This window comes from Carassius gibelio, chromosome B8, assembly GCF_023724105.1.
Source record: "Carassius gibelio isolate Cgi1373 ecotype wild population from Czech Republic chromosome B8, carGib1.2-hapl.c, whole genome shotgun sequence".
Lineage (NCBI taxonomy): Eukaryota > Metazoa > Chordata > Actinopteri > Cypriniformes > Cyprinidae > Carassius > Carassius gibelio.
This window is the reverse complement of record NC_068403.1, coordinates 22,810,619-22,822,158: the sequence shown is the minus strand read 5'-3', so window position 1 is coordinate 22,822,158 and position 11,540 is coordinate 22,810,619. Positions and strand designations below refer to the sequence as shown.

The 11,540-nt window shown below is 40.0% G+C and overlaps 1 protein-coding gene across 3 annotated transcripts in view; it reads right to left on the bottom strand.

The window, feature by feature from the left end:
* Positions 1 to 571: 571 nt before the first annotated feature.
* The window catches only part of LOC127963276 (2-oxoglutarate dehydrogenase complex component E1), a 31,589-nt gene continuing 20,620 nt past the window's right edge, over positions 572 to 11,540 (bottom strand). For all 3 annotated transcript variants that reach the window (XM_052563098.1, XM_052563099.1, XM_052563097.1), the window contains 19 exons: positions 9,097 to 9,212; positions 6,498 to 6,652; positions 6,108 to 6,254; positions 5,927 to 6,017; positions 5,645 to 5,824; positions 5,300 to 5,428; positions 5,028 to 5,207; positions 4,784 to 4,936; positions 4,588 to 4,690; positions 4,243 to 4,371; positions 4,004 to 4,154; positions 3,671 to 3,798; positions 3,413 to 3,591; positions 3,247 to 3,318; positions 3,020 to 3,145; positions 2,833 to 2,905; positions 2,031 to 2,194; positions 1,799 to 1,953; positions 572 to 1,710 (listed from right to left, as the gene is read on the bottom strand). In XM_052563098.1, the coding sequence (XP_052419058.1) occupies positions 1,590 to 1,710; positions 1,799 to 1,953; positions 2,031 to 2,194; positions 2,833 to 2,905; positions 3,020 to 3,145; positions 3,247 to 3,318; positions 3,413 to 3,591; positions 3,671 to 3,798; positions 4,004 to 4,154; positions 4,243 to 4,371; positions 4,588 to 4,690; positions 4,784 to 4,936; positions 5,028 to 5,207; positions 5,300 to 5,428; positions 5,645 to 5,824; positions 5,927 to 6,017; positions 6,108 to 6,254; positions 6,498 to 6,652; positions 9,097 to 9,212 (2,552 nt within the window). In that variant the 3' untranslated portion in view covers positions 572 to 1,589. The remainder of the gene's footprint in view (positions 1,711 to 1,798; positions 1,954 to 2,030; positions 2,195 to 2,832; positions 2,906 to 3,019; positions 3,146 to 3,246; positions 3,319 to 3,412; positions 3,592 to 3,670; positions 3,799 to 4,003; positions 4,155 to 4,242; positions 4,372 to 4,587; positions 4,691 to 4,783; positions 4,937 to 5,027; positions 5,208 to 5,299; positions 5,429 to 5,644; positions 5,825 to 5,926; positions 6,018 to 6,107; positions 6,255 to 6,497; positions 6,653 to 9,096; positions 9,213 to 11,540) is intronic.

Sequence of the window (11,540 nt, the reverse complement as noted above, 5' to 3'; positions counted from 1 at the left end):
CCATAAAAGAACGATTCGTTCAAGAACCGAACATCACGTTAGAGTACACGTTAATAATTTATTGTAGGACCGAAATGCAAAACAGATTTCATTGTTTGGTCTGACTGCATTTCATGCATTATGAATTCAGTGAAAAAAGATCTATTGCTGTTCTCAAAGTTTTTTTTGTAAGCCTGAACTGTCTGACACAATATTTAAAGGCTCCTTATAGAAGATGTTATAGTTCCCACGAAATGTTCTGCTGTAATTATCACTAACTTGATTGTTTTGCAGGCATTTTTTCATTTGCATATATTTGTGATTGCATAATTCATAAACTGTTTTTCTCCATAAAATAGAACATACAAATAATTAAAATGATGCAATGCAATAAATCTTTACATTTTTATTAAACCTGTGCATTTTAATCAAGGTAGATTTTTTTTAATGTAAAGAAAAAAATTAAAACCACTTTGTTTGCAAGATGTAGACTACTAGCACAGGTTGTGTCCCCAAAAGTCTCATGGCCATTTTGCATAATCACAGACACAATCCAGTTTCTTAAACTAATAAATGAACAACTTCCAACATCTGAGAGGATAATGAGTTTATTGTATGAAGCTAAACCGTTACGAGGACAGAATCTTATTCCTCCAAAAACCAAAATAAATAAAATCATTTGCTCTCTCTCTCCCTCTTTGAAAAAGCCAAAAGGATGTCATTGGTTTCTATTTAAAAGAGCGACCACAAACAGGTGTAATTCTGTCTTGCTTGCCATATTAAATATCCGTGCTGCAGGGTTGGGTGGTATGGCACATGTTATCAGTCGGCAATTATTAGCTGAGTGAAAAGACAATGATTTGGAACCAGAACCGAGGCACATATATTTAAAGGTGCCACAAAAATTTCCACAGTCTAGATGGTTGACGCCAAGCCTTTTTTTACATAAATACAATCATTCAACTGCAACACCCACTTCAGAGAACCAACTGTTTTTTCTTTTCTTCAGAAAACAGTGCAAAGGTACAGATAAAGTGTCATTTTTACCACCTACTTTACAATCCAGCGTACTATCCAGACTCTGCAGATGTATATGTGCCAAAATTCTCCCTTATTCTGAACTTAGCCCACAATTATCAATACAGAAAAACAAAAGAAAACACAAACATACAAATTAAAGCCATGTAGCCGTTGGGAATTGTGATACCAACAACTCTACTTTTGAAAGGAAATCTCTGATAATCGTGAGTTTGGAGGCAACAGACGTGAAGACTGTAATGGGCCTGGAGCGGTGCTTTGGTTGAAAATACATTAGGGTCTATTCAAATCAACATTTGTGCTGTTATACTTAACCAAGAGAATCTGAATAACCTGCGGTTTATCACCATTTGGTGTTGCTGAACTGGACAACAATGGTGACGAAGGCTTGAAATGAACATTATTAACTAAAAAAATAGTGAATTCATGCAGGAGAGAGTGTGGGGCCAGGACGGAGAGTGTGTTTTGCAAACCTGAACACATTGGATAAACTGTATCGCAATTCTTTATGGGATAAAACAGTTTGGCGTAGTGTATTTGGTTGCCAGGTGAATGGGGTGTTTGTGACAGGCTTAGACGTGGTCTTTGAAGGCGTCCAGGTTGAAGGCAGTGTCGAGGAAACGCTTCAGCTCCAGAAGATGGGTGTTCTTGTTTCCCGTGGCCGGAGCGGAGGCAGGATCACGGCCGGCATACCTGCACCCAGAAGGACAGAGTGAGGATTGGTCAAAACACAGAGCACCTGGAGTGTGTCATGGCTCTACAAGAGGAGACGAGAGTTTACCAGACAGGCTTGGCACGGTCGATGGTGGTGCGCATGCGGGGCTTGACGTAGTCGTAGTATCCCTGGTTTTTGTGCTCCTCTTGACACCAGACCAGGTCAGCATTGGGATATTTCTCAGTCTCAGCCTTCACCAGGTCAAACGGGAAAGGAGAGAGCTGGGGAGGAGCGAGAGGGAGAATCAGATCATCATAACAAGAAAGCATTCCTGATGTTCTGCTGAAAACGGCAGTACCTGCTCAATGCGAGTGATGGCCACAGAGTCCTCCATGTTGCGTGTTTTGCGTTCACGTGTGAGCTCGTAATAGACCTTTCCTGTACAGAAGATGATGCGCTTGACCTCTGAGGGGTTTTGGGTTACTTGTCCATCATCTGGGATCACGCGCTGGAAATGAGTGCCTGGACAGATACACACAGATAGTACTGTTTATTTGCATGTTGTTTTAAACAAATTGTTTTGCTGATAAATCTTATTTATTGTGTACTGTATGCTGTATTAGAGTTAACTGGTATTAATTTGATCAAATATAATTCCCAGTGCACACAAACCCTCAGACCTTTCAATGTACCGTTGGCTACACTATTTACTTCCTTTTATTTATCGGTTTTATCTTGTTATGATATTATAATATAATGTATACTACCTTTCTGTTGGCCATTGCCAACCCTGCTCTATAAGATATCATAAAAAAAAAAATATAATAATAATAATAAAATAAAAAACACATTAATAAAAGCATTTTTTTTTATTTAAAATCAACCCATCTATGAGATTTCCCATTTAGCTCATACAATCACACTTTCATCATAGAGTTGACATTCAAATGCATTTCTTATTTAAACTTTATTTCACATTCTCCCAAAGCCTGCAGCTTTAAAACCCTCATGTAATGTTGACATGATGGTTTAAGTCTTGATTGATTTATTTTAATAGCCATGCTGATGCCACAGTGCTATCCCAGCAATATAGTGTTTTAAAGTGGTACAGAGGGTTAATAAATTAACTTTAAAACAGCAAGAAACAAACTGTTTCTGACCTGGTAGCATCTGGTCAAAGTTAGACTTGGCCTCCGGGTGACGCAGCAGAGATTTGGGGGTGAAGACAATAAGCTAAAAACAAGAAAATGTATAAATTAATAAAAAATGTGAATTGTTCTCTAAAGTAACAGTAATGCATTGAACTAATCAACAAACATTCAGATGCTCTCAGACAGCTGAACTCACAGGTTTTCTGAAGGGAAGTAGGATCTGCCTCCTTATTACATGGAAATAGTTGGCGGGGTTTGAACAGTTTACGACGATCCAGTTGCAGTCATACAGCTGACGCACCTCAAAGTCATCAGTGACTTTCTGCAGCCAAAATAACAGTTGTATTGATATATTCAGACTACGAAATCTTTGTTAATATCAAGGCAGTATTAACATTTAGAGATATTAGAAGACAGTCTTACAGGGTTGAAGTCAGGGTCATCATTGCACATCTGCAGGAAACGCTCAGGACGGGCAGAAGAGTGCTCAGGACCCTGTGAAGGAACAAAATAAAACCAAATCAACTCATTTACAGCCAGTACACAAAATGGGTGCTAAGAGAGAGAAAAGAGTTATGCATGGCCTTACCATGCCCTCCATGCCATGTGGCAGCAGTAAGACAATGCCGTTCTGGCGGACCCATTTAGCTTGGCCAGGGCAGATGAACTGGTCGATTATACACTGAGCCGTGTTATGGAAGTCTCCAAACTGGGCCTCCCACAGAACCAGAGCATTGGGACTGGCCATAGCAAAGCCCAGCTCAAAACCTTAAGACGACATGAGTTTCCATGAGAGCACAGTACCTTTCAGAGATCATTTTAACAAGTGCTGCGAGCGTCTGAATACCTAGTACTCCGTACTCCGACAGAGAGCTGTTGCAGACGGTGTACGGGGCTTGGTTGGGGGATATGTGGTTCATGGGAATGCAGGTCCTCTTGTCTACGTTCTGATCATGGAGAACATGGTGACGGTGACTGCAAATGAAACAAGCAATAGGTCAGTGACCTCTTACAATGGGCTGAGATTTAAAATAATGCTACAACTGAAATAGTGGCTCTAACACAAACAGTCTATGAAACAAATGTGCAGACGTTGCTACCCAACTAGATTTAGATTTGTAACTACATGATGATTATTTTGTTATGTGGTTCAAATGTTACTAAGTGTTATTGTTTGTACCTGAAGGTTCCTCTTTCCACATCTTGTCCGCTGAGACGCACATGGATGCCCTCCTTGAGCAGAGAGCCAAAGGCCATGTACTCTCCCAGAGCCCAGTCCACGGTCCTGTTCTTGATCATCTCACCACGGCCCTTCAGAATACGACTCAGACCTGCACATGAAGGGAAGACAAGTATTATAGTAACTGAATGCATGAAGTGTGTGTATATTCATGTACTATTTTGTTAGGTCTACTGCACCTCCATGAATTGTGAAGTCCTCCACGGGTACTGATGACGCCACCTGTCCGATGTGGGACAGATCCTCTTCTGACAGACCGGTGGATGGGTAGCTCATACTCTTTGGCTGACCATCCAGAGTGAAAAAACCTGCACACCAAAGTAGTGTTGTAAGATCTAGAAACAAATGATGCAGCAGCAAAATGCTGTCTTGCTTAGTCAAATGTTTGACTTCACAACATTAAGTCTGGCACATATTGCAACTCATTCTGAACCACCCACTTCTAGTCTGACAATATTTCTTCAACAAATCTGGTCATAACTCAAGAATGTATTTCAATAAAACCCATGTTCACACACACACACCTGGCCAGGGCGAGTCCAGCCAGTGCTTGATGTGAAGGATCTTCTCATCCTTTGAGCGAGCATGAGCTTCTTCACAGATTTTGTCATACTTAGAAATCTCTTCCTGTGGACAGAGTCAGGAAACAGATGAAAACCTTTCAGGAATATTAGCTGAAGATAAGAGGCAGCTGATTGGCTCTGGGCAGGATTGTCTGACCTCATACTCCTGTCGTGAGACAGCGCCTTCGGCGATGAGCTTCTCAGCATATTTCTGCAGAACTCCTTTCTGCTTCTTGATCTGTTTGTACATCAGCGGCTGGGTGAACATCGGCTCATCCATCTCATTGTGGCCATTACGGCGGTAACAAACCTTAAGGAAAGATATCATGTCTCACTGATGTCAACTATAACAATAAGTAAGAATAAAGTGTTTATAAGAAACATAGAACACTTTCACTCACCAGGTCCACCACCACATCTTTGTGGAAAGTGGCTCTCCACTCTGCGGCCACGTTGCACACGTACACTACAGCTTCAGGATCATCTGCGTTGACGTGGAATATGGGGGCATTGACCACACGGGCAACATCAGTAGGATACGGAGAGGAGCGCGCCATACGAGGATCTGTGGTGAACCCGATCTGAGAAAGAGGTGCAGAGGGGTATTAACAGGACATCTGATTGGGTGTGTTACCATGTACTGGTACACATGGGTTTGTTTGTGCATGAGCACCTGGTTGTTGACCACCACATGCACAGTGCCGTGTGTGGTGTAGGACGGCAGATCACTCAGATGGCAGGTTTCATAGACGATGCCCTGACCTGCAAATGCAGCGTCACCATGGAGCAGAATGGACATCACCTGAAACCAAAACACACACAAGAACATTTAAAAGCTGCTGGTTCTTAGAGGGGTATGAGTTCAAAATGCATCTTAAATGTACTAGGGGTGCACCATATTAAATTCTCACATAAACATTTAGAAGTCAATGGTCACGTTATGACAAATAAATCATTATTAAATCAATGAATCATTAAGTCCCTATGGAAATGTAGATTGATGCTCTTTTTGTCTCACCCGATTGCCATCTGTGTCACCGCAGTAGAACTGCTCTGCTTTAGTCTTGCCCTGCACCACCGGGTTCACCGCTTCCAGATGGGAAGGGTTGGCCACCAATGACAAAGTAATATTCCTGTCAGTCACACGGTTTATCCTCCTGTGGTACATGCCCAAGTGGTACTTGACATCTCCTGTGCCCTGTAGAGGTACAGACATATTTCATTGATTATAGTGGTTCTTATGTTTGTTCTGATGAATAAGATCACAAGGATCCAAAAAAGTGCACAAAAAGTCACTGACCTCATCGGCAGCTTCCAATTTAGAGTCAAACTGACAGAAAATTTGCTCCAGCTCCTTACGGATCACATTGGCAAGCACATTCAGACGCCCTCTACAGAGACAGACAGAAAGAGATCATCATAATGGGACATACTAATGTCACTGTAATGTCAGGTTTCTACATTTGAATCTCCTCCTCAACCTGTGAGGCATTCCCATGATGACCGTGTCTACTCCCTTCGCGCTGGATTTATCAATAATGGTTTTGAGTGCAGGGATCAAACTCTCACAGCCCTCCAGTCCAAAGCGCTTCTCAGAGGACCATTTCCTCTGCAGGAACTCCTCAAACCTGCAGAAATCAGCACACATATATTACATAGTCGCAGGGAAAAATGTTAAACCTGAGTTTTAAGAACAAATGTCCATTTAAACACATCCACAGTAGGGAAATCCATTACAACAGTCATAAGTCAACTGTTCAGTGTAATGTGCCTGTTCAGACTGACACAAATGTTCAGAATTTGATTTGTTTGAAAAGGTTTAATGCATGTATTCCTATGTGTGCTCTCTCTTTTGGCCTTCGTGTGTGTACCTGGTTGAGCGGACCATGCGAGCCAGCAGTGTCCTCTTCTCCTCCAGGCTGAACTGCATGACTCCAGGCCTCTCAAACTTCTGTCTGATCCACTGACACTGGTCCAGGTCATTTATGAACATGAACTCAACCCCTATGTGCTGGCAATACGCCATCTGAGAAACACAACATTTCAGCAACCATACTGAAAGTAGTAATAAAAATCACACCTAAACCATTGAATGGTAGGGTTTTACCAAAATACATTTGTCATGCTTCAATTCATAAAACTCTTCGAATATTACAACAGTAATGTGAAACGGGTCAAATCTTAGTGAACCATGTTCATAATTAATGTGAAGAAGTCAGCTGTTGCTCTGAAAGGACATGTTTGGAGAACTTGAGAACTGATTCATAAATTCAATTGTCACAACAATATTGGAAGACCCTACGGATGGGTACCAAAACCCAGTATTAAATGGGCCAAATCATGGAAGAACGTAGTATCAATTAGCTCGGATGTTATTGGTTCTACTTTTTGATACTGTAGAAATTAAGAAAATACAAAATTATACATTTTATTTAACATCGCCATCCATTTCTACATGCAATAATATTGAAATATTCTGTTATTTAACAGGGGTGTAACAAAAAACAAAAAGAAATTGCTTCTTTTAAATGAATTCAATTATAATTAGGGATGCATCGATCCGATACTCTGGATCGGTATTGGCTCCTATACTGGCATTTTCTGCCACAAATCCGATATTTTGTGTATACTGTTCTATGTTACTGTTGAGCCCAACGAAAAAGCACCAAACCGTGCACTATATTTCAATTGTTCTAAAGTGGTTCAATAATTCAATGTGATGTGCAGATTAAAGGGGGGGTGAAATGCTATTTCATGCATACTGAGTTTTTTACACTGTTAAAGAGTTGGATTCCCATGCTAAACATGGACAAAGTTTAAAAAATTAAGTTGTACGTACGTTTGTACGGTTTGTCACAAGTTTCGGAAAGTTTTTTTCGAGTATGGCTCTGTGTGACGTTAGATGGAGCGGAATTTCCTTATATGGGTCCTAAGGGCACGTCTGCTGGAAGAGTGCACGCTCCTGTATAGCAGAGAACTGAGAGCACAACAGACATTCACTGATCAGAGCGAGAGCTTCGCGAAATGTCACAAAAGAAGTGTGTTTTTGGTTGCCAGGGCAAGACAACCCTGCACAGATTACCAAAAGAGAAACAGCATTAAGGGACCAGTGGACGGAGTTTATTTTTACAGAGCATCAACGGAGTTGTGCAAGTGTTTTTGTTTGTTCCCTGATTTTGGAAAATGCTTGTTTTACAAACAAGGCCCAGTTTGACGACGGATTTGCGTATCGTTTATTTCTTAAGGATGATGCAATCCCAAGGAAAAAGGGTCACGATCGTGTGTTGGAACTGCAGGCGGTGAGTAAAACTGCTTAAAATATCTCTGCCTCCTTGTTAGTGTGTCTGCCTCCCATCGGAGACCCGGGTTCGAGCCCCGCTCGGAGCGAGTCGTTGCTGCTGCTGCTTTCGTTCAGTTTCAGCCTCGGGATCTGATTCTGGATCATAAATAAACGGCTGAATCTGACTGTTAGCCATGGTTTGTTTTGGATGATGGTTTTTTTCCTCACGGTGTCACAGCTTCCAAACGCTCTCAACGCAAAAGCTTACTGGCGCTCGAGATTCTTTAGCTCCGCCCACACGTCACGCCTCCAGCCGCTCGTGTTTTTCCGGGAAAAATCGGTACAGACTATCTTTCTCTTATGAATATAATAAAACTAAAGACTTTTTGGAGTTATGAAGGATGCAGTACTACCCTATAGGTACTCAAGATTAACAGGATATTGAGTGAAAACGAGCATTTCACCCCCCCTTTAATAAATTCACAAACTCTTCTTTCAAACAGCTTGTCGCGTTCGGTTACTACAGTCAAAACGATGAAACTCTCTTCAAGATCGCCCAGTAACTGAGGTTTAAAACTGTTCAAAGAAAACTCAGCTCCTCCTCCTCAAATTTTTACACACATGCAGCTTGCCAGATTGACGACACAAACAGGAACGAGTGTACTTGATGATGGATGAAATGAAATATGCAGTGTTTTCCGCCAACTGGCAAGAATACAATTGGGAAAACTGGCAGTGGGCGGGTTTCACAAACCAAAAGAGAGACTCCAGCCCTTAACGCACATTTTTAAAGGAGAATAACTGACTGTAGTATTGTTTTTCAGATAAACAAGTATGTTAACTTAGCATGTTTCATAAATATCCGCAAAAAGATTATGGTATTTTATGCTTACAGCACCTTTCATATAAAAACTATTATTGCGCAGCATTCCATTTAGCACACATTCTTTTCCTTCACAACGCTAAACCCAGTCTTAACATTCAAATCAGTTAAATCAATCATTTTCTTTAAAATGCAGTATCCTGTTGCTAAACTGCAATAAAAAAAAAAAAGAGAGAAAAGTTTAAGTTTGTTTTAAATGGTAGTTTGCTGGGGGCCCCTGTTGGAGAACCACTGCATTATGGTAGTCTTCCTGTGTGAAACATTCGCACAGTCCTGAGGCTGAAATGATCCTTGTGTCCTCACTCACCTCCAAGCGGCGGATGATCTCCCTGAGGGGCAGAGCGCTCTCATTGCCCCCAATAAAGGTGGTGGTGGGCAAGCGGAACACTTTATCCAGATCAGATTCGTCCAGCCCATAGAAACCTGACAGTCAAACACACAACACATCCAACCCATCCCAGAGAAGAAGGGCAGGTGGAGAGGGAGGGGGACAGGGTCAACAGAAAAGAGAAGAAACAAAAGAAGTCCAGCAGTGATGCCAGGAGATGGAGGAGAAATTAAAGTAACAAAGTGAAAGACAATCCAAAGAGGGAAGAGGTAGATATAAATGATAAAAACAAGAAAAAACGACAGACAGGGAGAGAGAGAGGAAAAAAACAAGCATGTGTGAGTTAGTGGGCGATGAATGGAGTAAACATCAGGATGCCATGCATAACCAGAATCAAGGTGGACATAGCAAAAATTCCAGCAAATAGCATGATAAATGTTAAATAATGGTAACAGCAAAGCGGACAATTTATAAAAAGAACATGAAGTATTAAGTGGTTAGTAAATGGATGGAAAAAGAGAAGGAATGAGAGAGAAAATGAAGACAAAGGAAAGGTGGTTAATGAGAGAGTTGTGGTGTTGAGCATTTGGGGGTTCAAATAAAAAAAAAAGAAAAGAAAATAAAAGGTGGGTTAACAGCATGATCATATATAATATTGATGTTAATAATGCTATTACAATTGTTTCATTATATGCATCCTGAATTTAATATCAACAAGCAGTTTTGGCTTGTGAGCTGCAATTAATATGCTGTACAGTGAAGAGCTCATTCAATAGTATAATGAGACTATTATAATTGTTTATTATTATTATTAGTATTATAAATTCAGCACTTCAAGCCAAAAACTTACTTTAAACTTAGGTGTACCATTTCATATATAGTTATACTGTATACACCAGAGTACATATATTTTGACAAAGTGCAATCTAATATAACTATTATAAATAAACATCAACATCCGTATTTAGAATGTAATGATTACGTATCCTAGGCCTCTGTGATTTAAAAAATGTAAAAAAATAAAAATAAAAAATAAAAATAATAGAACAAATTCAGACTCCGCTAATTTTGAATAAGTAAAACCATAGTAGGGCTGTACAATTAATCATGTAGCGATATGAACTAGTATCAGTCTAAGTTTTACAATTTCATTTAACCATTAAAACGGAATGTTAAAAACTAAACTAAAATATATATGACTAAAAATACAATAAAAATGGATTTCATAGGGCCCCAGTATCCTTACACTGAGATAAAAAAGGCTTACTAAATATTTACAAAATATAAAATATTTCAATAACAAATAAATACATTTCAATAAACCTTTGAAGACAGATCTCACAAAACCGGTCAACATGTCCAAGTCACGTTTCTAATAATAATTAAAAAATATAAATGTAATCTTTAGTTCATTTTTTTTGTGTGTATCCAAAAAGGATGATATTTATTCAATGTATTGGTGCTGAAACATGAGCTGGATATTTCTTAGTTGGATTCATCAATGAATCGCACAAATTCACACTTCCAAAGCACCGAACACAAGATTCAGACGGTTTCTTTATGATCCACAGCAGCACTACCAATTCAAGCTCCACGACATGCAGGTTAAAAGCCTGGCAGAACTGTAGTCTTGAGCTTTAAAACGCCTACAGTTTCTCTGAAATGCTGTATATTTGGGCAATGCCAGTTAATTTCATAAATGGATGAAAAATTTGTATTTACGGCTGTTCATTCAATACCTACAACAACTTGCCACGCAGGAGGCTGTACAGAGAAACTGAGGTCAGCACACACAAACACTGACCTGTAGGTGTTCATCAGTTTGGTTGTTTAGCAAAGAGAGCAAAAAGTGCCATGCACCTCAAGGCATAAGAGCGGGTATGTTAAAGAGAGAGAGTAACCTATAGTAGATCAGAGTGTGTTAATGAGAGCGCTAATGAGCGAGAGAGAGAGAGAGAGAGAGAGAGAGAGAGAGAGAGAGAGAGAGAGAGAGAGGGGAGGCTGAGCATATGGAGAAAGTATGAACTTGGTTTTAGTGTGTATGTGTGTGTGCACATGTGGGAATAAATAAGTGGATACATAGGGTGTGCGTGTTTGTATTTTAGGAATATTACAAAAGCATCCAAACTAAATACTGTACATTGACTTTATTAACTACCACAAAAAGCTTCCCTTCACCTTATCTGAAGCTAGAGACAGCAAAGCCACCAAAATGCACTCCACATCAAAATAACCTGCCCAAAAAGCAGAAGCATTCTTCACTACAAACACAATGTCCACATCTCATCACAATCTGACTTTGATCTTTTAAAGCTCATTAGGAATATTCTGGGTTGTTTTAAACAAAGGCTGTTATTTTTTACTTGACTATCGTTCTAAAGCAGTTGCACAGAGGGTAGTGCCTTATCAGAATGATATAATAA